General features: G+C 48.6%; 2 protein-coding genes and 1 long non-coding RNA gene across 5 annotated transcripts; 1 reads left to right on the forward strand and 2 right to left on the reverse strand.

Annotated features, from left to right (window-relative positions):
- Nucleotides 1-568: 568 nt before the first annotated feature.
- Nucleotides 569-8,428, reverse strand: LOC131828799 (uncharacterized). 2 transcript variants are annotated; one of them, XR_009352579.1, is made up of 4 exons: nucleotides 8,300-8,428; nucleotides 7,539-7,649; nucleotides 5,768-5,874; nucleotides 4,661-5,034 (listed from the first exon to the last, which is right to left on the reverse strand). It is a non-coding gene; the product is annotated as an uncharacterized LOC131828799 (long non-coding RNA). The 2 variants fall into 2 exon arrangements; XR_009352580.1 differs by lacking the exons at nucleotides 4,661-5,034; nucleotides 5,768-5,874 and adding an exon at nucleotides 569-1,359.
- On the forward strand, nucleotides 8,196-15,876 carry COMTD1 (catechol-O-methyltransferase domain containing 1). 2 transcript variants are annotated; one of them, XM_059169821.1, is made up of 7 exons: nucleotides 8,196-8,407; nucleotides 8,563-8,690; nucleotides 8,952-9,057; nucleotides 9,147-9,265; nucleotides 9,359-9,413; nucleotides 9,687-9,820; nucleotides 10,756-15,876. In XM_059169821.1, exons 1-7 carry the CDS (start codon nucleotides 8,314-8,316, stop codon nucleotides 10,825-10,827), a joined length of 708 nt encoding a protein of 235 aa, XP_059025804.1. In that variant the 5' UTR covers nucleotides 8,196-8,313; the 3' UTR covers nucleotides 10,828-15,876. The 2 variants fall into 2 exon arrangements, with proteins under 2 accessions (XP_059025804.1, XP_059025803.1); XM_059169820.1 differs by lacking the exon at nucleotides 10,756-15,876 and adding an exon at nucleotides 10,046-10,298 and having other exon boundaries at nucleotides 8,198-8,407.
- VDAC2 (voltage dependent anion channel 2) lies at nucleotides 12,484-25,012 on the reverse strand. The gene is given in 11 exon segments (XM_059169819.1): nucleotides 12,484-12,807; nucleotides 12,809-12,870; nucleotides 14,374-14,431; nucleotides 16,767-16,917; nucleotides 17,594-17,821; nucleotides 18,425-18,477; nucleotides 18,571-18,723; nucleotides 22,586-22,635; nucleotides 23,430-23,495; nucleotides 24,606-24,660; nucleotides 24,860-25,012. Coding segments are annotated over 10 exon segments (1,026 nt in total). The 5' UTR covers nucleotides 24,637-24,660; nucleotides 24,860-25,012; the 3' UTR covers nucleotides 12,484-12,633.
- Nucleotides 25,013-27,075: the final 2,063 nt, after the last annotated feature.

The raw sequence follows: 27,075 nt of genomic DNA on the forward strand, positions 1-27,075 counted from the left end.
CCCGCCGTGGGCCACAGTCCACCCAGCTTGTGTGAGCCGGTGTGCAGCCTTCTGGGTGGCGCTGCCCTCGGCTGCCCTGGAATCACCTCCCGGGAAGGGGCAGCTGTGAGCCATTAGCAGCAATGCTCCAGCAGCTGGGGGAAGCGCCCACCAGCGGTCTAGAAGGAAAACAAGCAGGTCTCGTCCCCAGAGCCCTAAGTCATCCCCGCATTCCCAGCCACAGGGCTCAGGGTGGAGAGAACGGGCTCACCCCTCCACCGCCTCAGTTTCCCTGGTCATAAAACGGGCGTGCGAGACCAAGGGCTACTGATCTCCTGGCCAGCTCTTCCTTCCCAGCTTCTTCGGTTCCACTTCTGCCTCGCCGCGAAGTTCCAGCCGGGCAGCCTTGGCCCCCAGACTGGCCCCGGGCAGTGGAAGCCAGCGAGAGCCAAACAGGGTCTCCACTGAATCGGGCTTGAACCCCACGAGGCGGGCAGAGGCAACCGTTTCTTGGCATCTGTACGTCTCCCGCCTGCTGAGCCGGCTTGGGGAGTCAGTATTTCTTGAAATGTAAGTACCGAGACCACACTGGGTTGTCAGTAAATTCATTATCCCATTACGCTTGCCTGAATTATTCAGCGCTCTTGAGGCCGCCTCAGGAACGTGCCTGAGCACAGTCGATGCCGGCATTAGTGGGATGGATGGAGTCAGGCCCGGGGCATGGTTGGTGCCAGGATGACGGATCTGGGCCCGGAGAGGCTGCCAGTGCTTGAAGGCACAAGGGAGTGTCTGGAGAGCAGGACTTGGGCCCTGGGTGTTTCTGGGGCCTAGGAAGGGGAGAATGCACATATCCACAGTCTTCCTCACCATCACCCACCCCAGGAAATTGGCAGTGTGTGTCTTTGGAGCCCCATTGGTTCCACAGGGGCCAGGGACAGAAGGTCCAGGCTTCACCTTTTCCTGGCTGTGTAACCTGGTTGTTTGTCTCTCTGAGCCTCGGTTTCTTTATCTGTAAAATGCAGCTCAGTGTTCCCAGTACCCATTCTCCCTTTCAAGTTTAATGATAGAACTGATTTTTCTCTGAGAATATAATGATCTAGAATAAAGACAATTTCTAAACTGAAGTGCGGCCATATGACTAAGTGCTGACCAAATAATACAAGGAGTATCCTTCAGGAAGTATCGTTAAAGGAAAGCCGTGAGTCCTATTTTGTCCTTTTCTTTCTTCTGAAAATTAAGGTGAAGATGTGATGGCTGGAGCTCAAGCAGCCAACTTGTTCAATGAGGTGAAGCCACATGATGAGGATGGCAGCACAACAAGAGTAGAAGCTTGTGTCCCTGTTGGTCCTGGAGCCTCCTTACTACCTCCAAGTTGCAACTCTATAAAATAGAAATCAAATTCTCTCTTGGTTAAGTTGCTATTCTTTTGCATTTTTCTGTCACTCACACCCAAACCTAACCTTATCTTTTTGCACAAGTCTCAGGGTGAAATAAGACATTACAGGAAAAGTAGCCACCTCAGTAGGAATTTCCTTTAGGACACCTCAGTGATTAAGAACTGTAAGCCCTGAAACCTTAGGATCAAAGATGAAATCCTATCCCCTCTACCACTTATATGTTGTGCAACTTTGGGCAGGTTGCTTAACCTCTCTGTGCTTCAGCTTTCTCATCTGCAGATGGAGATAAAAAATTACACCTTGTCCCTCAGAGGATTAGTGTGGACTAAGTGAGTTAATATGAAGTTACAAGAAGTAGCTGGAGCACCATATGCATTATGTAAGTATCAGTCAGTATCCCATTTTACACATTACAGGGATTCCCTGTGTAGCTCAGGGACCTGGGTCCCCATAGCATCTGCCAAAGCATCATCTCAGCTTGGCTTTTTGCCTCAAGGTGACTGTGTTCTAAGGGCAGTGAGGCCAATGGTGTTCTGAGCTTCAGCATGATGTGAACAGCTTTGCCCCAAGGGAGAGGACCCCAAACTGAGGCCATAGCACCAGGCAGCACTGGACTGCTGTCCCCTAGAAGGAGGACTGCTCTCCAGGATGCAGATGAAGTTCTTACTCGGGAAGAGAGAGAAAAAGGCTCCCTTCCTGGCTACGTACCGTGCACAGATGCCCCTCCTCTCTGGGCCTCCAGAGAACCATTAAATCAGAAGTCACACAGCTCATGAGCTAGCAGGACAGAGAGCAGTAAGAGATACAGGTGAAATGTGCTGGGTTTGAGGCAACAGGGAGTGGTGTAGACCAGGGCCAGGGCCCCAAACCACCGGGGACCAGCATGGCCCAGCGCCAGCTAACCTGTCCAAATGGGCTACCGTTGTCAGGCCTTCTGCCTTTTCAAAAGAAATGGAAATCAAATCTGAACTCCTTGTGACAATTTCTGATTGTTTAGTGTTGGCTCCATGCCAACAAACAAAACACCGATAAAGGTAGTGTCCCTGGACCAGCTTCCGGCCGCCAAAGCAGTGTCCTGTGCAACGAGTCTGAATCCTCAGGTCCCAGGCTGCCCCTCCTAGAGCCCTGGAGGAGGACGCGCTGCCACTGAGCACCGGGCAGCTGGGCGGGGAGACAGCTGCAGGACACTGTCCTTCCCAGGGAGGCAGGTGCTGTGGGGGCTGTCCAGGTTCAGAGGGGCAGGGATCGTGGGCAGAGGTGGGGGGTCACCTGCTGCCTCAAGAAACACTCTGACCCCCAGAGCTTCATGTGTTTCCTCTAAGAAGCAGAGGAACCCAGCTCCAGCAGGAAGCAAAACACAGCCCACCTGCCTGCTGAGGCCCTACCTGAGGCACAGCCCCTGCGCCTACAGCTTTGGGAACACCCCAAGAGGAGTCCCCATGGGGGGGGTACCCACAGGGGTCCCACAGGGCCACTTGGGACTTATGTGTAGATGGGACCACTGATCCTGACTCTTCCTTTTGCCACCGTAACAGGATCGCACCCCCACACCCTTTGCCACGTGACCCCACAGAGCCACTCCCCAGAAGGGGCAGACTGCACGCCCTCTCCCCGGACTCAGGCCTGGCCAAGTGGCTTGCTGTGGACCCTGGAACATCCACAATCCTGACCAAGGCAGAGGCTTGAAAACCACTGTGTGGTCGGTATCTTGCCCCTGTCCCCTCCACTGGGTGCGAGCCTCCTTAGGCAGCCACTGGCCTCCAAAAGCTCTGAACCCACAACCCGAAGCAGAGGCCTTGCAGGTAAGCTGTTGACCCAGGAGAGGGAAGCGCATGGTTATTCTGGAAGCCACGGACACTTGGGACTGCTACACAGTACTTCGGCAGCAGAAACCTATTACACCAGGAGAACAAAGGCTTCCCCAACCCCATCCCCGGCTCACTGCACAAAATCTCCCACCCGGTCTGGCCATCATGCATTGTCACAGAAGCCGCTGTGCCCCTGCCCCTGAGGCAAATATAAAGACTCCCTCTGGAGTGGGGAGGTTCCCCAGGTTGTGCACCAGGAGGCCTTGGAAGAGTCATTTCCCCTAAGAGTCACCTATAGGGCATGGGTAAGCACACCTACCTCACCAGGGATCAGGAGGTGTCAGTGGGATACCACAGGTCTGTGAGGGGACGCGGAGTAGGGGATGGCCAGTGCTGGTATTTGCACTCATCAGGACAGGGGTGGGCTGGGCCTGGACATGGGAGATGGGGCAGCTCCTCTGAGGAAGCTCACCCCTGTGGAAAATGAGGCCTCAGATTTGGAGAGCATGATTTTGAGGAAAGTAGGGAATCTGGCACTCTAGACTGAAGAAAAAGCAAACAGGGTTATCTGAGTACCAACTCTACACCACTCCTGTGGATACAGGTCACACTGTTTGGAGGCCTGTATCCAGAATGCTTTTGAACTTTAAGTGAAAGAACATAAGCTAATCATGGCTTAAATACAAAGGGTTCCTTTTTCTCTTGTAACAAGGAATCTGGAGGGAAATGGTGGGTGGTGTTGGTTCAGTGGCTAAACAATACCTTCAAGGACCAACATCTCATCTTTTCCTCTTGCCATCTTTACTGTTTGGGTTTTTTAATCCTGAACATTATTACCTCACAGTCGCGAGAGGGCTGCTACGGTTCCAAGCATTTCATCTTTATACAACCTTACCTTTCAAGGTAAGAAGCAGCTAAACAAGAAAAAGGAGAAAAAAGTCCTAGGCAGCACCCCTTTTATCCCAGACCAGAAATTCGCTGAGGGTGAGAAAGCAAGTTATCTTCAAAAAAGGACTATGTTGGTCATGACCATCTGAGCTGGCTACATTGCCCAAACAACAACAGGTTCCTGTTAGCAAGGCAGAAAGAAGCAGAACAGCTCCGAGGTCGATCAGATAGCCTGTTAGCAGGGCCCGCTGGAGGTGGGAGAGTCAGTCTCGTAGAAGAATGGTACCAGGCCAGACTCTTAACTGCAAACCTTCTAAGCTGTTCTGTGACAAATAGCAGATTTCACTTTGTTGCAAACAACAGAATCCACTCTGTTGCAAATAGTGAATTCCACTCTGAGGCATCGCCCACCTCAGCTCTGCAGCATCTCAGCACATGGAGACCAGAGCAGGCCATGGCTCTCCGTCCTCCCAGCTTGCCTGAGGAGCCCCAGAAGCCCCTAACTCATGGTCTATCTGCATCCACCCGCTCAGCCTGAAGCACCCCCCCCCACCGCCCCCAGAACCCTTGGAGTCAGGGCACTCCCCCGCCTCCACCTGGAAGGCATAGGTTAACAGGTACCATCCTCTCTGGGGAGCTTGGCAAACCTCCCCCACATGTGGTCAGACTTCAGGCTGCAAGCTTCTGTGTGGAGAGGCCTACAGAAGGCAAGACCTGGAGAGAGGGTCAAAGGTGCCTCCGGAGAGCCCACTGAGGGTGGGAAAGGGATGGAGGGCCCAGAGGTAGGAAGAGGATTCCTGAGGTGGGAGCAGGGCGGAAGCGGAAGCGTCAGGCAGCCCCAACGGATTCCACTTCTATGTCTTAACTTCTCTGATCCATGCTCACAGTCAGAGGAAACAGTGGTCCCTTGGGCCAGATCAGACACAGAGATCAAAGAGCTATTCAGTTTGGCTGATGAAGTGCTAAAAAAAAAAAAAAGTCTATTCCAAATGCTTAAAATTATAAGGTTTCACATTACCGGCCAAATTTCAACCTTTCTTGAAAAATCAGCAGCTCTGGCCATACTGCACCCATCATCCCATACAATGGCTTACGCTACAGCCTAGTGGCGGTCATGTCTTCAGATGGGGCTGGAGCGCTACAATCCTCACTGCCCCCTACTGCCTCCTCTCACCTACCCTTGCAGCCTGGGAACACTTCCCCATTCCAATCCTTTAGGCCTGACTTGAATCTATATCCCTACTCTTCTGCCCCTGCCCTGCGCAGTCCTGGGGACCTCTGGGGGAGAAGACCCAGCCTGTGTGATCTTAGCAGGAAGGAGAAGTAGAAGTTGGGGGGGAGGTCCCATGATAGAAATTCTGGGGCCTCTTCTAGACCCATTTCTGTGACCAGCTGCTTCCAGTGGCCTAGTTTGGCTAAGAATTTGTGGGGGGTCACAGCCCTCCCTTCCTGGCATGGATGGAAAGGCACGCCTGGACTCCCACTGTCTCCGCTCTCCTGAGCCTGAGCGTTCCTTCCTTGATGCCTAGTGGGGCATTTGACCTACATTTGACCAAAAAGGCAACTGAGAGGGGTAGAAATGGTCTCCCCCTCCCCAGCCCCTCCTGCGGGCAGCTGCCCACATCCTCACGCTCTCTGGGGAGGCTGAGCCCCCCCCCCCCGCCCCCCACCACCACCACAACCACCACAGGGCACCTCTGGGAAAAAGACGCAGAACAGACTGTTTTCAGCTGCCTGGAAAAGGCGCTGTAGGATCCTGGGGCGACACTTTGCTCCCTCCATTGTGAGCTGAGACACGGCCACTACAGCACAAGAGACAAGAAATGAGTAGCAAACGGGGGAGGGAGGTGGAAAAATTAAATTTTGCGTGATCAGCAAGGTTTCAAACAATCGCTCGCCAACTGAAGTGGGTGCCACGTCTATAAGTCATTCTGTTTTATAGACCATTAGGATCTCCAGAGAGAACCTGCATGGAGACCACTGCTTTTTGTTGAAATTAAAATGTCAGAGAAAAAGAAATAGAACAAAACAGGGAATCTGCAATTAATTACCAGGCCATAAAAATTCAATAATCAGGAGGCAGAGCGGCCGCGGGCCCAGAGGTATCAGAGCCAGCGTAACAAGAATGGAATACATTAATCTTTTCAAATTAGTTTTTTAATCTGACGGGGATATATGGTGACATGCCTCCCCTCCCTGCCGGCTCCACCCCCAACCCCCTCTCCGGAGCTCTCGAAGCGGGGCTCTCCGAGAGGGAGGTTCGGGTATGAGCTGGGGGCCTGCCCAAATCCGGACCCCCAGACAGGGGACAAAGTGCTGGTCTGCGGCCCAGACTGAGCCCAGGGCCCCAGGCCGGTGGCGGGTGGAGGAAGGCCCGCGGAACTGCCAGAAAAGCGCTTCTTGGGAGTCTGGATCCCGCGGGGGCCCAGTGCACCCAGTCAGCGCGGACAGGGCGCCTCTCTGAGCTTCGGTTTCCTTCTCTGCAAAATGGGAATCCTAACCCCGCCTCACAGGCAGGCTGGATGCAGAAAGCCGGGCGCTCTGCAGAAGGCCCCTCCGGTTACTGTGTTGACTGGACTGGCAGCTCAGGCAGCAAGGAGCCCGACGACGCAGGCTCCACCACAATATTCAGAGAGCAATTATTTAGCATTTGCTGTGTGCTCAGCGCTGGGAGAGACCCGCAGCCTCAGCTGTTATTCCGGGGAATGAGACCCCAAGTCAGAGAAGCATGCACTGGGCCGCCCGGTAAGGGGGAAGGCGCTTCTTCTCCGGGCAGGGAGCCAGCGGGGCCCACGGGGAGCTGGGCGGGCGGCCACATGGCAGCACCCTAGCCCAACCCTGCCCCTGCGTCTGCAGCGTCTCCCGGACACTTGATCGGAACTGGGCGGCCTCCCAGCGGGGGTGGGCGCCGTGCACGCAGTTTCTGCCCAGCTCTCGGCGATCCTCCGCCCCCCGCCGCCGCCGCTCCCGCACGGACCGCCCCCCTCCAAAAACCTCACAAACCCGCCTTCAGGTATCGGAGTCTGGGGGCCTCGCGCCTGCTGAGCCTCCCCTGGGCAGCCCCGGGTGGAGCTGTGGTCCGGACACTAAACGGGCTGGGGGAGCAGCCACCGGGTGGAGGGGATGACCTTGAGCAGCAGGTCATCGGATGACCTGTCCTTTGCACTCTGTAATTGTAACAGGTAGAGACCGCTCGGGCCGGCCCTGTGTAAGTCCTTCACCTGGATTTTCTCATTTCCTCCCCTGTGAGGGGGTAAGGGGGACTATTAATAACCCCATTTTGCAGAAGAGGAAATTGTGAAAGTGGAGTTGCCCCCCATTTGTGTGTGTGCTCTGCTCCCCGAATGCAGCTTCCCTAAGAATACGGCCCGCGCGGCTTCTGTCCCCTTCCCCACTTCCCCACGCCGCGTCACAGTGAGCGCTCCACCTGTGCTCGCCGGATAGGGTCCCTGCGAGCCGACCTCACCTGCCATCACTTTCCTCCCCAAAGGTCTCCACTCCAACAGCGGCCATTTCTTGAGCACCTACTGTGTGCCAGCTCGTGGGATCTGATGCCATTTGCATAAGACTGCGGTTCCTGTTATACACAAAGGAAACAGGCTGAGAATGATGGCCCCCATGGTGGTCCACGTCTGTCTGGCGCTCAAGGGGAGGATTCTAAGAACCCTGCCTCAGAGCCCCATCAACGAGAGTCTCAGGACTCGCAAGCCCCACCTCTGGGTTTGTCCCCAAACCAGGTCCTTCACTCCTTCAACCGGATACCCCTACTCTCCTGCCCCCAGGATCCTCCGCTAATTCTCTCACTCCCTCTCAAGCTCCTGTCATTTCTAGCACCTCGTACTCATTGCTACCCTGTTACACCCAGGGCCCACCCACCCACATAGGCCGCAGGGTCCCAGCAGAAACAGCAGCGATAAGCAGCAGCCTACCCAGAAGGGCCATCCCATTCTTCCTCCCTGACCCAGGATGGTAGACCTGAGGGGCGCGCAGGGAAAACCGAGACGCCACACGCAGGGTTTGCGCCCTTCTCCGGGCGCAGTTCCCAGTACAGCCACCAGATGGCGCCCGGCTCGCTCCAGCGGGGCTTGCAGTAACGCTGTGCGGTCGCCAGATGGCGGTCGAGACCGCAGCTCCGCGGGCAGTGCCGGAACAGGGCGGAGACTGGAGGGCAGGCGGGTCTCAGTGCGGGCCCAGGAGCCCCAGCCAAGTGACCCCGTACTTCGCTACCTCCTGGCCGCATCATGATCCATCCCGCACCCCGGCTCTCGGTGCCCGCCGCGCTGGCCCTGGCCTCCGCCGCACTGGGCGCCGCTTTCGCCACCGGCCTTTTCCTGGGTGAGTAGGGCGGGGCCTGCGGTACCCCCAGCAGAGCCCCCGCAGGCGGGGCAGGTGCGGGAGCCGAGCCCGTGACTCCGCGAGGCGGGCTGCGGGTGAAGCTCCGCCCTAGCGCCCCGGAGTCCCAGGCCCTGACCGGGACCCCTCCGCGGCAGGAAGACGGTGCCATCCCTGGCGATCCCGGCGAGAGAAGCGCCTGCTGCCCCCTGAAGACGACCCCCTGTGGCAGTATCTGCTGAGCCGCTCCATGCGGGAGCACCCGGCGCTGCGGAGCCTGCGGCTGGTCAGCAGGGCCAGGGGCGGAAACAGGCGCCCACCTCAGACCCAGCGGGTCCCACGTGCTTGTGTGACCTTGGGCTGGGCCATGGCGCTCTCAGGGCTTCCGGGACTCCTTGGGCTGGGCGCGGTGGGCGTTTCCTGAGAGCGGGTCCCCACCACCACCACGCCCACGGCCGCGCACCTGGAGGGGTTTGTGGGCCGGGGGAGGCGCTGGGTGACTGGCAGTGCTGGCGCGACCCTTTTCCCTCCCACCACCGCGACACAGCTGACCCTGGAGCAGCCGCAGGGAGATTCGATGATGACCTGTGAGCAGGCCCAGCTTCTGGCCAACCTGGCGCGACTCATCAAGGCCAAGAAGGCACTGGACCTGGGTAGGGCTCACAGCCAGAATCCCTGGGGGCCGAAGTCACGGGGATGTCTCCCCCAACTCTGGCCCGAGTCCATATCTCTTGCCCCCCAGGTACTTTCACAGGCTACTCAGCCCTAGCATTGGCCTTAGCGCTGCCCCCGGCCGGACGCGTGGTCACCTGTGAGGTAAATCCGGGGCCCCCGGAGCTGGGGCGGCCCCTATGGAGGCAGGTGAGTGTCCCACACATTTGAGGCCCTTGGAGCCTGGCCACTCCCAGCTCCAGGATAAAAGACTTGCTGGCTCTGACCCCACTCCTTTCGCAGGCTGAGGAGGAGCACAAGATCGACCTTCGGCTGAAGCCTGCCCTGGAGACACTGGGTGAGCAAACGGAGTGGAAAGGGCCTTGGCACCATTTTCCAAGTGGGGCCACTGGGCGCGCGCTAGTGACCAGGTCCACAGGGGGGACCTTGAGGCAGTGACAGCTCCCCTGCCTCCTGGCTTCGCAGCTGCCATGTGGCCACATGCTGGGTGGCACAGTGCCCCTCCAGGCAAAAGTCCCTTGAATGGTCACAGCGCCTAGTGAGGCTTGGGCAGGGGCTTCTGACCGCTGGGGCTGCGGACTCAGCCACATCTGCCCCCCCCCCCCCCCAGATGAGCTTCTGGCCTCTGGGGAGGCCGGCACCTTCGACATGGCGGTGGTGGATGCGGACAAGGAGAACTGCACTGCCTACTATGAGGGATGCCTGCAGCTGCTGCGCCCCGGAGGCATCCTTGCGATCCTCAGTGTAAGGGAACCCCACACTGTCTCCGTCTTTTCACTTGGCTACTCCCTGTGCCTCGCCCCAAGCCACAAAGCTGCACCCAGTGCACGCCTGTAGGCTGCCCCTTCTGGTCCCCTAGGCTTGCCCCACCTGCGGTCTGCAGTTGCCACCTCTTGCCCTGCTCGCTTAGGCACCTTCCCTCTCCCCTCTGCTACTATCCCCTCGCCCCCATGTCCCACCCCTCCGCAGGTCCTGTGGCGCGGAGAGGTGTTACAGCCTCAACCACGGGACAACGAGGCCCAGTGTGTGCGAAACCTGAATGAACGCATCTTGCGGGACGCCAGGGTCCACATCAGCCTCCTGCCTCTGGGCGACGGCCTCACCTTAGCCTTCAAGATCTAGGGACGGCCCCCAGGGCATGGTCTCAAGGGAAGGGATGTGGGAACCCCAGACATCAACCCTGACTTTTAAATTCGACAATAAAGTGGGGTCTGGGACACGATCTTCTGAGCCTCCATATTTGGCGCTAAAGTGGGTAGGGAGGAGGCCCAGCACTGGCAGGTTCTAAACCAAAAGGGGGCCCTGAGGGCACAGATGTCATCCCTTCCTTGGCACAGTCCTGAGCGCCACCTGGCACCAGGTCTATTGCCAGCTAACTGGAGGCAGGATATAAAGTTCTGACTGACCTGGCCACATACATACAGGACCCCAGCTCCTCAGGTCTGCCGCCACGCCACAGGATCTGAGGGCTAGCTGCAGGGTAGAGCCCCCACCCGTTGGTCTCCCTCCTACTTCACTTCCTAGGAGGGGCAAGTGAATGAAGGTCTTGTTTGGTGCAGCTGGGACTGGCTAGGAAACCCTATCTGGAGTTTAACAGGAAACAGGCCTTGCAGCCAACCAGGTTCGCCACTGGGCGCTTTCATAGGTTATGCCAGTTCTATTTGCCCATGTCTTCACAGAACTCCGCTCGACCTCACCTCTGCAGTGGAGGCTCTGCTCAGTGGACATCACCTCACAACCAGGCCACTTGACCTAGACCTGAGGACCTCAAGGTTGGAGTATATATCCTGTCCTCCCCCTGAAGTCCTGGAGGAAGGTGAGGGACTGGGTGGGATCACTGGCCAGAAAGGAGTGAAACAGACTGGCCTATAGGTAGGAGACTATCAAGTATGGCAGTTTTTAAAAGTTTCCCACAGGAAGATGAAGTTAGGCTTTCCCACACCAACACCTATGAGAGGAGGTGGACAGGGAGCCAGGCCCTTCACTCCTCTCATTTGGACTTCCCTAATCCCAGTCCCACAGAAGTCCTACAGGAAGATCTTATCTCCACGTCACAGGTGAAGGTCAAGGCAGATATTAAGTATTCTTCCACTAACTGCCTCAGCCTAGAATACAGTTAGGTTTTGCAACCAGGGTTAGGCCTGGGTCCTCTAAGGCTGGAGACTGTTAGAAACAAGGCCACAGGAGCGCCTGGGTGGCTCAGTGGGTTAAAGCCTCTGCCTTCGGCTCAGGTCATGATCTCAGGGTCCTGGGATAGAGCCCTGTATCAGGCTCTCTGCTCATCGGGGAGCCTGAAGTTTCCTCCTCTCTCTCTGCCTGCTTCTCTACTTGTGATATCTGTCAAATAAACAAAATCTTTAAAAAAAAAAAAAAAAAAAAAAGAGAGAGAAAGAAAAGAAAACAAGGCCACAGGGGCCACAAGGGCCCACAGGTGTCAACTTCCATCATCCTCCATCTTCTTGGACGTACCTAGAATTTTATGCAACCCTCAGGGCCATGGGTGTGATCCAGCCTTCGCTCTCCCGCATGTTAAAATGCTGTTAAGATGCACCTGGGTAAATATGTCCAAATTACTCTTCAATGTATCTTTGACCAAATGGCAATTCACTTGTGCCACACCCCAGTCCTGAGTCCGGGACCAAGTAATGTCCAGCCATAGCTGAGGGAAGGCCACCTGTTAGCTCTGAGGCAGTAGGCAACCAGGGGCCACAGCAGCTACCAACCTATGACCTCCCCACAAAGCGGAGTTGCAGAAATGTCTGCTGCTCTACTTCACACCTCTCTTGAGTATCCCAAAAGCAGATGTGCTTTCACACCCAACCTGCAGACATCTTTTCCTGTTTGTTTGACCTAGCAAAAGATCCAGACTCCAGCAAATTGGCTCAAATTCCAGCTGTCTGCCATTAAATCATGTGTCTTATTCACACAGGCCATTCCTGCCAGTCTCAAAGCACTGTACACACTGGTGAGTATGTACAGCCTTTCTTTGCCTGGGGTCAACAACAATCCAATGGATCTCTGGACAGACTTACAAACTGAAGATAAAAAGGCATATATCCTCTTATTTTATTGTAGTCCAAAAAGGTCATGGAGTTACTTTAGGGACACAGAGGACTTTGACACAGATTTAGGTAAAAAGCAAAACACTCCCCAGAAAAATAATGTGCTAGCTAGATACAAGGGAGATCTGACCCTGGCAAGTATTTAAACTCTGCAAATACTTGGAGTCATTAATTATGTATACTTCTTTTTATTCATAATCTGTAATGTTTAGGGATACCAAAAGTAATTCTAAGGATGGCTGAATTTAACAAAAAATCTTTAACCTCATCTTAAAACTTCCACTGATCCATCTCGTTCAATGGCAATTTTCAGTAATAGGAACATAAAAACAAACATGCACACAATTGCACAGTTTTCATAAAGGTCTATTTCATTATTGGTGGGTAGCGCATTTAACAGTTAAATACATTTAAATAATGTATAGGTGACTGCACCACTGCAGCATTGGTAACTAGATAACCAATTCAACTAGGAACCAGCTAACAAGTGACTGTCTAAATATTTAAAATACAGCTCTTGTTTAGATCATCCTTTGTTTTGATCACCTTCTTGGGGGGAGGGAAAGCCTGCTGGTCACACTGGAAATATATTAAGGCCAAATCTTCTGATATCCATTCCCAGAGGTTTCTTTCAATTGGATTAAGCCTCCAACTCCAGGGCAAGCCCAAGTTTGTGGCCTCCAGCATTAATGCTCTTCCCGTCTACCAGAGCAGACAGTGTAAGCTTGACACCTGTAAACAGAAGCAGGTAACCATGATTTGCCTGAAACACCTCAAGAGTCTGCAGTCTTTAATAATCAGCCCAGAGCCTGCCTGTCCCTCCCTTAGCCTGTGAGATGACCTACTAGTGCCAGCCACCAGAGGGCACTTGGGAGTTCCAGAGATACTGGAGAGAATTCAGGTGGCCCTATCCTAGGTTAAGGATCAAATAACAGCACTAAAAATGTTAATTAAGTTCAAAGTGCTCTAGAAAATACAGTAACATTCAAAACACTATTCAGACTGTAAGACATTAAAAGACAATTGTATTTGCACCAGGACAACTATAATAAAGAGATAAGTGGGGAAAATTGAATGTAGACTATGTATTATGTATTGCTCAACTAACAGTAATTTCCTTAGCTGCGACAGTGGTATTGTAGTTATGAAGAAAAATGTCTTACTCTGGGAGATGCATGTTAGGGAGATGTGTCTGCATGTCCGCAAAACACACATTTAAATAACTGAAAAGGGGATGTGGAAAAAAAGGAGTATGTATGCAGATATGCAAGAGAGAACAGATGTAGATGTTAATTAGTGAATATGGGAAAGGGTATGCAGGTGTTTTTCATAAAGAAGGCTTTTCATAAAGAACCTAAATTCTTTAGGTTTCAAAAAGGCCAAATATGGAAAGTTTGGGGAAATATCCCTATTTGAAGGGAGAAAAAGTTCCAAGTGCTTTAGAACTTGCTATTCAAGTGTTGGCAAGAACCAGTGATGCTGGGGCACCTGGGTGGCTCAGTTGTTAAACAGCTGCCTTCAGCTCAGATCATAATCCCAGGGTCCTGGGATCAAGACCCACATCAGGCTCCCTGCTCAGCAGGAAGCCTGCTTCTCCCTCTCCTACTCCCCCATTTGTATTCCCTCTCTCGCTGTGTCTCTGTCAAATAAATAAACTATCTTAAAAAAAAAATACAAAAAAACTAGTGATGCTGGCATCACCTAAGAGCTTGTTAGAAAGACAAACCCTTCACCCCAAGATGTACTGGATCAGAATGTACATTTTATAGCAAGAGTCCCCAGGTGACTCAGGCACACTGAAGTCTGGTAAGTACTGTTCTAGAAAACACAGCAAGCCTCCAAACACCAGATAAAAGAGACTACAGAGACCAAGCAATGAGTGAACCCTGATTAGAGAAATAAACATCACTAGAAGGCATTTCAGGTACAAGTGAGGAAAGTGACTACAGAATGGACAGTATGGACTATTAACTTTCTTAGGTGTGATAATGGTATTATGGTTATGCAAGAGACCAGACCTTCTTATTTCAAAGTAGACGCATGCTGAAGCATTTAGGGAGGTGTCAAGATAGCCACGACTTCCCAAGAGCCCAGCAAAAGAAAGGGAAAAAAAGGAGTAACAAAAAACTGTGGCAAAAGGTAAATGTGTTCACTGTACTTTGAAAGGTTTACGAAGAAGCTGAGAAATGAAAAATAATTTTTAAAACACCAATCCTACTTGTCAGGAATACTTACCAGGCCTCAGAGTCTGAGTGTAGCCCACTCCAATTAAACTAGAGTTGTTGACTTTTGCCTAAAATAAAACACAAAAACAGCTGTAAAAAAAATTTCTGAATGGAGAGAGGAGAGACAGCCCCTGCAGGTTTCCCTATTATGCAAATTATGAACTATTCCGCTTTTTTTATTCACATGTGAGATAATAAAATTCACACAAACCAAGAGAAACTCTGGACTCTGGAAACTGAGGGTTGCAGAACGGAAGGTGGCTGGGAGATGGGGGAACTCGGTGACAGCACTGAGGACACACGATGTGATGGGCACTGGGTATTATACGCAACTAATGAATGAATGAACACTACATCTAAAACTAATGATGTACTGTTACACTGGCTAACTGAATTAATTTTTTTTAAAGACTTGTATAAAATAAAGATTTCGTAACATTTGGGAAAAAGTACAATTTAATACTATTAAAATTTAACACTGTTACTAAGCCCAACAAAACCCAGGTGCCACTTAATTCTTATCCATTAAACTCCAAGTCAAACTGTCAGTACGACACAATATTCTTGGTAGTAAAAAGGTTGACAACTTCTGACATCAGAACAGATTTGGAAATTATTTGATGTCTTCACTCTTTTATAATGTGTAACATCGAAATAGTCCAGAGAGAGAAATCATATAACAGACAGAAATCACAGGAACGGCACTTGGGTTCACACGGCAGTAGAGCCAAGTCTTCTGAAGCTACCAAGGACCAAGTAAGCTATAAATCTAAGGAAGAAATGAACCCCCAGTGACCACTCTGTGCCCAACAAATTAAGAGCCTCAGACTATTGGACACAAGTTTCTCCTATTTTAGAACAGAAGTAAACGATGAAACTGTGATAGGACATTAAGCAATACTTCAGGGTGATGCTTAATTGGGGGCACAGAGCACTACTTAGGTGGGAAATGCTGGATACATCTCCAAACAAATCCCCAGAAGTCACTCAAAGTCACTTTGGGCACACGGACCCAAAGCTGCCTTCCCATTTTAGACTATGAGACCACTACACTGGCTGGCACGAAAGCCATGCTGCTGCTGTAGACGAACATTTGAAAAGAACAGCAATGCAGCTACCAGGGAGTAGCATGCTGTGTGAATCCTAAGGTTTTCAGTGCCACAGTGCAATCAGAAACAGAGAAGGGAAAAATAATAAATGAATCACTGCCTTACCAACCAATGGGAAAGCATTCCAGATGCTTCTTACACTCCCTGATTACAGCTGCTAACATAAGAATGGGGCTAAAGCTTAACTGCCCAAATTATCAAAAACATGTTCCCACTTTATGTAACAGAAATAACTCCTGTGGAAAGTTTAACTTTCTTTAATTCCCAGTACGTACAGTACAGGCCGTGCCTGACATGCAGGAACAGCTGCTGACCTGCCTGAAATCAGAGCCGGCATCTCTACACTGTCAGACACTGCACTCCCTCCTGCCCCAAAACTCACTAGGGCTGAAAGAGGAAGTAGCGGGGCGCCTGGGTGGCTCAGTGGGCTGGGCCGCTGCCTTCGGCTCGGGTCATGGTCTCGGGGTCCTGGGATCGAGTCCCATATCGGGCTCTCTGCTCAGCAGGGAGCCTGCTTCCCTCTCTCTCTGCCTGCCTCTCCATCTACTTGTGATTTCTCTCTGTCAAATAAATAAATAAAATCTTTAAAAAAAAAAAAAAGAGGAAGTAGCAAAAAAGCCCAAGGACATGAGTAGGGTGGCCATCCACCCCCTACAAACCCATGATAGGCGGGAGGGAGTCCTTAGGGTGCAAGACTTTTAATGTTAAGGCCGGAACAGTCCCAGGCAAAGCAGGATGAGCTAGCTGGTCACCCTAGACAGGAGGGAAATCAAGACACGCAAGCCCGATCCTGGCTCTACCTCCTTTCTTCTCACTCTCCTTCCCTGGCAGTGATCTAAGTCCTTTCTCTTCCAAGCTTTATCTCCACCTGCAAAATGGCATTTGTACCACTGACCCCTAAGATCAAATCTAAAAGAGATTTTGTAAGCCCTAAAGACAAAGTAACAAAGTATTATTATTCCACAAAGAAAGACAAAGTAACAATTAAAACACTATTACTCCTGGCCCAGGCCGAAACACTGGCTTCCCTGGGCTTAGACAGGCTTGGAGCTCAGGGTTATTATCTACACTAACTGAGCAGCTTTAAACAAACTCCTGTGACCTGGATATCAAAGTTCTAACATTGCCTCCACAGAAAATGCATGCAGCATTACAAATTCTAATCCCATTCTGTGAGTAAACTAGGGATTGTGGGAACCACAGCTCAAATTTTCAGCACAATTCAAAATACCCAAAGATGAATTCCCACAACCAAAGACCCCATTCTAAGCCCACAGTAATAGCCAGTACTCACAGAAATGGAAGCAGTGGGATCCAACTGATATTTGGCTGCAATGCCAAAGCGAGTGCTGTTGGTACCTGATGTCCAAGCAAGGTTTACTGAAGTGTCAAGATCTTCACATACTTTTTGATAAATTGATCCTCCAAATTCTGTCCCATCATTGCTGTAAAATATTATAAATTTGTAAATCTAAAACAGACAATGTAATGACGGCGGAACTAGGTCGATACTGTAGCAGTATAGTTAAATAAAAAGCACTGCTCACATGGGAGTGTAGTATTCCACTGAAAACGTGAAGTTTTAAAAGGGTCTTTATCCCAACCTATGCCCCCAAATAAAGGGTCATATAAATCATGATACATCCATCCAGTAGAATTCCCAAACAGCCACTAATAATCATGTTGTAGAATACATAGCTATAGTAAGATAATTAAAATGTACTAAGGAAGGAAGGAAAGAATTATAAGCCAGCCTTTCTGATATGTATTTTATACACATACACATATATAAAAAAGATGAAACTCCCAAACATGAACTAACAAAGATTAATTATCTAGGTGGTAGGATCCTAAGAAATTGTGGTTTTCTTCTTTGTCCTTCTGTTATTTACCAATGCTTTATTTTATGGGAAAAAAATTCTTAAGTCCTTTTCACATGTAAAAACACCAGACATTTTAGGCAATCCCACCAACTCAGTACCTCACGTTATCAAAATTAAGAATGATAATCTTTTTGTGTTAAGAGAAATTGACTGTACTCAGATTAGTAAGAGATGACAGGTGACATCAATATCATTCCCAGGTCCTACATCACAATAATCCCAAAAAATAAATACTCACACATTAGTGTGTAGTTGGAAGTCCCCAGTCCTGTAGCCCACTGCAAAGTTATTTCTTGTCAGCTTCGATTTGGCACTGTCAAAAGTCATCTGGTACCCAGCAAGCCAGCCTTCGTAACCAAAGACAGCTGAACCATGGATTGCAGGTCCAGCAAAATCAAAGTCAACATCACAACCAAGGTTTATACATTCCCTCTTGTAAGAAGACTTGATTTTACCACTTTTCTTTCTGGAAAAAGAACAAACTGACTTAAAAGTGATGCCACTGAGAAAGACTTACATACATAACTTCTGGACGAAGGACACAAAACAGATTTATGAACTGCAGTAAAACAGGAGTAAAAGCAGTAGCAGGATAATCCTAAGAGGTAAAGAAAATATAGCTCAATGAGCTAAAAAACAAGGGTACTTGGGGTTAATGGACTTCCACCACCATGAGAAGACTGCTTTTGCAGGACTGACCATCAGTCACAAAAGCCCATTAGAAATATGTTAATTACCCAAGTTAGTCCCACAATGAAAAGAGGCAAATATTTGAAGGGAAGCCAACAAGAACAACCACAGTACTCCTCTCCAAGGCAGAAATAGAAATTCACCGCAAGGTAGTTAGGTAAGCTATCAAACAGTAAATGTGCATCTTTCCTGAAGAAACAGAGAGAAAGGCTTTTAAATTTAAAGCAGATAAAGGGGCCCCTGGCAGGCTCAAGTTTGTACAGCATGCAACTCTTGATCATGAGTTGATCTTGGTCATAGGTTCGAGCCCCATATTGGGTGCAGAGATTACTTAAAGATAAAAATCAAATTTAAAGCAAACAAAAAAGTCCACGCTTACCCCGTGTTTGGTGAAAAGGTGGTATCAAATGTCAGTTTCAAACCTTGACAAATCTATTTTGAAAGAAAAAGAATTTGTTTTCGGCTGTATTCTCCTTTTGAAATACAAAAATAAATTAATACTAAAACGCATGTTCAAAATGTTACCTGGTCTTCAATTGCGATTTCTGTTCCCAGAGTGTTATCAGTGTTCCATTTTTCTGTGAAAGTCAGACCATACTCACACCATTTATATTTGGTCTCCAAGGTTCCAGTAACTTTACCAGTGTCTGTATTAGATGAACCAGACGTTGAGAACTCCTAAGACAATAAATGACTTCATGAGCTTTCTTGTAAACCCAGAAGAATCACTGCCTAACTTACCCACCGAAACACAGTAATTTCACTAACCCTTTTTATCCCATTTCCCAAATACTTCTACAGTCTGCTACTGAATATACAAATGAACTGCCTGTCAGTTACTAACTGCCACCTTACTTACACTTACATTTTCAACCAAACAATGACAAGTTAACTTGTATGTAATTCTCAACGACAAACTGTACACCTCTTAAGGAAACTTCCGCAAGGTGATTATTTTGGAATTCAAGAATCAGTGTAATAGGAAGGAATGAAAGGCGAGGAATTAATGTTTCAGCACTGTATCCAATCTGCCTAATATTAAATAAAACACTATAAAGGTCAGTATGGTTAATCACAGAGCCTCATCACTAAAATGGGCATTCAACAGTAACTGAAACACTATTCGGAAATGTTCCCTGAAAATTCCTTTTCTTTTTTTTTTTTTAAAGATTTTATTCATTTATTTGAGAGTAACAGACAGCAAGAGAACACAAGTGAGGGGCAAGGAGAGAGAAAAACAGGCTCCATTCTAGGGCCCAAGGATCATGACCTGAGCCAAAGGCAGATGCTCAACGGACTAAGCCACCCAGGTACCCCTGCCTCCTGAAAATTCTTAAAAGGGAAAGCACCCCACTGCAGGAATTCATGCCATGAGAAAAGATTTAAAAATCTTTGGTAACCCCAATACTGTTTTTCTGAGATAAAGACTCTTCACCAGATTTCATACCTTCCCAACCATCTTTTACATTCTCGTTTAAAAAGAAAAAAAGGGGACGCCTGGGTGGCTCAGTTGGTTAAGCAGCTGCCTTCGGCTCAGGTCATGATCCCAGCGTCCTGGGATCGAGTCCCACATCGGGCTCCTTGCCCTCTGCAGGGAGCCTGCTTCTCCCTTTGACTCTGCCTGCCATTCTGTCTGCCTATGCTCGCTCTCGCTCACTCTCTCTCTGACAAATAAATAAATAAAATCTTTTTTAAAAAATAAATAAATAAATAAAAAATAAAAAGAAAAAAAGTAGGGAAAAGTAATTATAGCAGATTTACTCTACAGCTGGTTTATATCGTACATAATGTAAACTATATTAAGTACAACAGATAATATCAGTAGAAAAAACAATCTAATACAAGTATCAACTTGAAGTGCATTATATAATCTTATGTTTATACCAAATACAAGTAACTTGCCAATCCCTAATTGCATACCAAGTGAAAAGACGTAATAAGAAGGCCTTATTAAAATTTAAAATCTGCTACAAAACAGCTAAAACTCTACTAACCTTTCAAAGCTTGGCAGATAGCCAAACCGCCAAGACAAAAGAGTTTAAATACCCTCTGAGCATTCTGATTCACAATTTGTCTGCTAATGATGGTTACATACTTTGGCCACTGAAAGCCAAATCTAAAGATAGCTGATCTGAACTAATAGAGAACTTGACCTGAAATTGTGATGCCTACAAGAGTGAGAAAGTATCAAAAACTGTATCAACAGGAGAAAAAGCCAATCAACCTTCACTTAGAAAATAGAACATTTCTACAACTATTGCTCTGCAATGAGACAGACTCAGTATCTTGAAATAAGACACTTTAACAGGAATTTCAAGTCAAAGCTTGGCATTCAATGACAATATTAAAAAGAGCACAGAATTATGTCAGGAAAAAAACACCGGATATAAAATTAAGAGTCCTGGCATCCAGTCCTGGCTATCGTTTGCTAATTGAGTAACACTGAGAAAGACGTTGGAACTCTCCTGGGTCTCAGTTCCCTCAAGTGTAATAAAAAAAATCTACCTCTGGAGGATTAAGTTGGAGAGACATGAAAGCTTTGCACATTTTCCAACGCTTTATACAAAAGAAAAGCATTATTAAACCAATATATACAGAGCATATTCTTCTAGCAGGTACCTGGAATGGGGAATGTGTAGAAGTAGGTAATTTTTAATCCTGAGTGACAATGATTAATGACTCTGGAGGCCCCAACCCCTGCTACCCAACAGCCTATAGATAATGAGCTAGCCTATATACACTCAAGACACAAAATCAAGACACAAGAACCCTCAAGACACAAAATCAAGATCACACAGTGGAACCAGAACTAGACCAGATGACAAGACTGGCCAAGCTTACACCCTTCACTCCATCACCAACTACTCTGTCTTCTACATTGTGGAATGAACTGGACACCTCTGCAGTTTAGATGAGAAAACGGAACTAGCTGTTAAAAGGACTTATTTGGGACCAGGTACATATATAAGATCAATACCACGTTGAGATATACATTAAATAGAAACCAAAAAAACCATATGGAATCCAGATCATATACTTCCTTCATAATCTCAAACCTAATTCCATGAAACCTTAACCCTGTCCACAAAAAGCCTTTCCTCTTCAACAAAGGTTTTGATTAAACAATCTAGTACTAGATATACTTCTCTGAGTGTTCTCCAGTTTAAAATTTATTTTTTATCTCCAACCAGCAAGTAATAAGCTTTTTAAACACAAGGGCTGAGTCTTCCCTTTTTTGGGGAAGGCCTTTTGTGTCTCAACTGGTGCACAGCAAGAGGTTAAGAGTGGGAACACAAAAAAACAAACACAAGTCACTGCTCTGTACCTGGAGCAAGTAAGTTGCTCAACCACAGTGAATATACTCAGGCTTTCTTCCAGACCAAAGAAGCCAAATGGCAGATACAACTACAGGAGTTAACAATTACAGCAAGAATTTATCAAAAAACAAACAAATAAACAAACAAACAAACAAAAAAAAAAACCCAGCAAAATTCAATATTCACACACTATACCCATACTCAAAACAGTCTCAAAAGAAAAAATTTTTGAAGGAAAAAAAAAAAAAATCCCACGAAATTAAGTTTTATTCTACTTTGAGTGAGTTAGGCAGAATCAAGGCATCCAAATACCAACTTCTTTAAAAATACTCAAATCAGGGGCGCCTGGATGGCTCAGTTGGTTGAGCGACTGCCTTCAGCTCAGGTCATGATCCCGAAGTACCGGGATCGGGTCCCACATTGGGCTCCCAGCTTCTATGGGGAGTCTGCTTCTCCCTCTGACCTTCTCCCATCTCATGCTCTCTCTCACTCTTTCTCTCTCAAATAAAAAAATAAAATCTTAAAAAAAAAAAAAAAAAAAAAACCTCAAATCAGGACTCTATAAATTCACAAAATTAACATGAAACTCTTCCAGAGCAGGCTGCTAGAATACAACCTTTATATAAATGGTTAGTACACTCAAATTAAGAGTTACTGAGTACTGAGGCACCTGTGTGGCTCAGTGGGTTAAAACTCTGCCTTCGGCTCTGGTTATGATCCCAGGGTCCTGGGATTGAGCCCCACACTGGGCTCTCTGCTCAGCAGGGAGCCTGCTTCCCCCACTCTCTCTGCTTTCCTCTGCCTACCTGTGATCTGTCAAGTAAATAAATAAAATCTTAAAAAACAAAAAAAGTTACTGAGTATTTTTATGCTCAGAACTCACAGTGCTTTTAAATAGGCATAATAGGCATAAGAAGGATCATAAAAATGTTTAACAGGTTCCCTGATTTCAAGCTTGTAATCTTACTGAGTAAACAGTCCCAAATAACCAGTCTTTTCTGAGTTTCTTGTGCATACACAGTAATATGGCAAAAGACCACCTGAAAATCAGAAATCATATCCAAAGCCCAAGTAAATCAAGTTTCATGCAAATTCCTTAAGGCAAAATTAACTTTGCCTCTTCTTCAAGATAAAATGGGTAGACATTTTTCAGTGGTGACTATTTCATGGGCTGAAAAGTTATATAAAGGCTCATCAGAATTTAGTAGATATCTAACACTCACCACACCACTGCATGACTTTGTTTTCACATCCAGTTTCACCAAACCAAAACCTTCAAGTAGAGAGCAAAAGATAACAAAATGAATTTCTTGTATAAGAAGCAGCATACCAATAGCTGACAACACATAAAAAAAACTAAGGGCTTCAAACATTCAGAGGGGCATAAAAATGTGGCTTGATACACCATATTTAAATGAAAAAATTTTAACTATTTTATAGAAACTAATATACACAGCACAGAACATCTCTATGCAGCTTTGCCTAGTGTTCAGGTGTACATGTGGCCCAAAAAAATTTGCTTTCAAACCATTTTAAAACCTAAAAATCAGATCAGAAAATCAACTCAAATCTCAGAATAGCCAACAGTTTATTATAATAGTCATTTAAAACAATTATCCCAAAAAGATATCTTCCTTTGGGATTAATAATCTGAGTAACGAGGAAAATAATCTAAAGTAGAGGGAGTTTATGTGGAATAAAACCCGCAAGAAGAAAACGCAAATTCATTTTAGAAAATTCACTGACCCACTAGGAGTCACCACAAAAGCAAAAGAATAATACATCAGAATTCTAGCCAACCGATGCATAAGCTATGTATGAAAGAAATGAACACAGGTGTTTTTTTCTTACAGGTAAATCGTTGAAGTAGTTTGAAAAAAACTGGAAAACGCTGGGCCAGAGGAAGATGTGGATTATTACGGTAATATTTTAACAAAAGTTTTATACAAAATCTATCTAATAAATTACAGAGCAAGGTATTTGCAACTTGAAAAAGTTGTTAACCTCCCCCAAGCAATCCAAACACATTTTCACTTCTGATCTGAAAGGAAAAAAAAAAATTCTTACCAAATCCTTTGTTGAAAATATCTCTGGCAGCTTTGCCAAGGTCAGCATATGATGGAGGAATACACACTGCTGGTGGGAAGAAACATTCCAGTATTAACCTTCCAGTTCTCCCACTTTCTTCTGTCGAGGAACTAGAATATGATCCACTACTACCTTTAAATTCAAGAGCTCCAACTTGAAGAGGTTTCTGATACTAGGAGGAGCTACAGTAAAACTAGACTTTAATGATCCCTATAATATCACCAATAAAGATTTATTTCTAAAATGGATAACCACCATAGGTGACTACACAAACTTGGGAGAGTGCTTCCAAAACACAAAAACACACTTTCTATCCCTAAATTTACACAGTACCTACAGCCTTTCACCTCTTAGGACCCAACCAGTACAAAGAATCAAACACATGCACGTAAATATATCTATACTGTGCACCCAGAGAGATCACAGATATATCCAAATGTCACTGGAATGGGCTGATTTAACCAAATGACATAAAACCAAAACCTAAGACAAGGTCCTCTTCCCTAACAGATCTCTTCGTATCCTCATTGAGTTCTTAAACCAACATTCTGGAGTGGGAAGAGAAAGATAATTAACACTTGGGGTCATTTAAATGTTGGAACTTAGAAAAAAACACGACCATCTAGGTTTCACTAGTGTCTACATCAACTAAATATCAAAGAGCACTTTGTTAATACGACATTCAAGTCCTCGGCCAATGCTCTGCGGCATAAGGGCAAACAATCTGGGTGGTAACACCAGCTCATTCATTCTACAGAACACGTCCACGCCCTTAGGAGCACATGTAATGACCTTGCGCTCTCCCAAGGGGAGTTACTACTTCCTCTAAAAAAGTGATCCAATCCTCCAAAGGCCGAATCCAAAAGTTACAAACTTTTGGCTTCTGAGTTCGTCAAAGGCACGTCCAAGAACTAAAGGCGAATGCGGCCAAAGACCAACTCCCCTAGCCTAGACCCTCCATCCGAAATCCCGCAGCCCAGCCCCTCCTCCGCAGAGCGAGGGGGAGGGTGGGCAGACCATAGAGTGCCTACCTAAAGGGGAGAACTTCCAAGTCTTTGGAGAGATCAGGGAAAAGAAGTTGCGGTTTTCTGGTCGACAGGCTTCGACTGTCCAGCCAACCCCGCCCCATCCCGCAGAGATCGCGGGTCTACTTACGCCGCGCGCAGCTCTGTCCGTAGGTCGCCATGGCGAGGCCACAGGAAGAGGTGATCTGCGGAGTGACAAGAAGTGCGGTCAGCGGGGGTCAGAGGCAGGTCAAAGGGCCAGAAAGGGGGTCTCAAACACACGCAGGCGAGAAGCCGCGGGGGCAGCGCGGCCATCTTAGGGAGCCAGGGCCGACCCCGAGTCTGGTTCGGGCGTCCTGCTTGGCCACCGGGGCCTAGACAGCCAAGTGACGCGCCGCAGCGTACCTGGTGGTCTCCTGAGAGGGGCCGCTACCGCCGCTCCGCTCGCAGCTGAGGCCGCTAGGCTCGCTCAGGGCCAGGGTGCAACTACCCCAGCTGGAGGGCGAAGTGAAGGAGACACCGTTCCGCCCGCCGCAACCCTGTCCTCCCCCCGCCAGGACCCCGCCGATGCCCCCGCGGCTGTCCGCCGCGCCGGCCCCCGCAACGCCGCCTGCTGCCCACCCCAGCCTGCTCCAGAACGGCCACGAGGACAGAAGGCACCCTCGCCCCCGAGGTGAGCTGCGTCTCTCCGTCGGCGGGGGCCAGAAAGATAGAAGCTGCTGGACCTCGGGTCAGGCAGCGACGAGGGCAGCCCCAGAGGCGAGGGGGGCGGGGAACGGCGGAGCAGCGCGGTAGGGACTGCGCGTGCGGGGGGATGGGACGGAGGCCCCGCGCGCGCTCCTCGGGGGCGGGGTGGGGCGTCAGGCGCGTGCCCGCGCGGAGCCGGGCGCCACTAGGCGCGGCTGCGCACTACGGGGGTCACGTACTACTCCTGCGGTGGCTCCCGTACTCTGCTTAATCAGTCTCGGTACGGTGTGTGCGGAACGAGTCAGCTGAGCGTTACCCGGTCTACCCTGAGCAAGTGCAGCGTGCACTTCTGAAAGACTCTCTGCCAGGCCCAGGGAGAGCGAATGCGGCCGTGGGGCGCCACCTCCAGCCCCACGTGCACTGGTTTCCTTCGTCCACCTCCCATCGTAATGGCCATGCTGGGCCGGGCTCGGCGGGAGAGGCTCACCTGAAGAGGCTGCCCCTCCCTGAACAAACCTGAGCCTGCCTCAGGGTACCCCGCCCCTTCCCGCTCCATGCCTTAGGGTTCCTCTTCGGCCGCTTTCTCCGGGGTTAGGGGATTGGACTGCTTTGCACACGCACCCAGACCGAGCTGTCTTGATGAATCAAGCCTGATAGAAAATTGAGGAATCTTGCTGACCGGGCATTAGAATGTTGCACTCGAGTTCCCGAGTGTGCACTAAGAGTGAGGAAGCTAAGGGAACAAGAAAAAAATGAGCCGTCCTAATGAGAAATAGGGTCAGTTGAAGCTCTGGAATCAATCGCCAATCTCGGCATTTTATTCTTACTGTAATCGCAGTTTCCTCATCAGTAAAACGACATATTTAAATGAGACGCGGTGGTCTCAGCCACACGAAAAGAGCAAAACTTCTCCCAACCCCCATCTCTTCCAGCTCTGAAAGCCTTCTCAGCTCAAACGCTGCTGAGGTTCTCAGAAAGCCTTCTCTGCTCAAACGCACCTTCCTCCTAAACCAGACGAAAACTAGGTAAGATTTCCACAAGGCAAACCCAGATGAGAGGTGCATCGTGGTGGACTCCCTCCCCTGTGCAAACCCAGCCGGTAACCTTGTCTGGCCATGGTTGGAATTACCCCTGTAGCAGATTAGCAAAGTAAGGGTCTTTGCTCAGGCACCAGAAACACTGATTAATTCTTCCTTCAAGCTCAGACAGGTGGAGCTGAAATCAGCCTGGCTGCGCTGGAACTTTTTTCTCTGGCCTTTTGTGAAGCTAATGGCAGAGACTGACGTCTTATCTCAGATGCAGTATAACACAACCACCTTCCTGGAAAAACCTAGACTATGCTCAGTTACCTACATTACCTGCAGTAGGGCTTATCCACTCTGAGAAATACCTGTAGCATTTTTAACCCCCAGAGAATTTCACTTTGCCACAAAACACAGACCTAAGGCTTTAGCCTCTAGGAACACAAGGAATGTACACAATACCCAATAACCAGGAGAAGAATGATGGTGATTTATTTAAAAGTTGGATTCAGGGGGCGCTCAGGTCATGATCTCAGGGTCCTGGGATGGAGCCCCGCCCGCATCGAGCCCCGCCCGCATTGAGCCCCACATCGAGCCGCATAGAGCCCTCGGCAGGGAGACTGCTTCCCCCTCTCTCTCTGCCTGCCTCTCTGCCTACTTGTGATCTCTTTCTTTCAAATAAATAAATAAAATCTTAAAAAAAAAAAGTTGGATTCAGTAAATATATTCTAGTGCTTTCATTCAAAGCCCTTTTGGGGTGCCTAGGTGGCTCAGTCAGTGAAGCAGCCTTTTGGGGGCACCTGGGTGGCTCACTCGGTTAAGCGTCAGACTCTTGATTTTGGCTCCGGTCATGATCTCAGGGTGGTGAGATCGAGCCCCACTTTGGACTCTGGACACTTGAGTTGGGCAAGC

The sequence above is a fragment of the Mustela lutreola genome, chromosome 4 (assembly GCF_030435805.1).
Source record: "Mustela lutreola isolate mMusLut2 chromosome 4, mMusLut2.pri, whole genome shotgun sequence".
In the NCBI taxonomy this organism is placed as follows: domain Eukaryota; kingdom Metazoa; phylum Chordata; class Mammalia; order Carnivora; family Mustelidae; genus Mustela; species Mustela lutreola.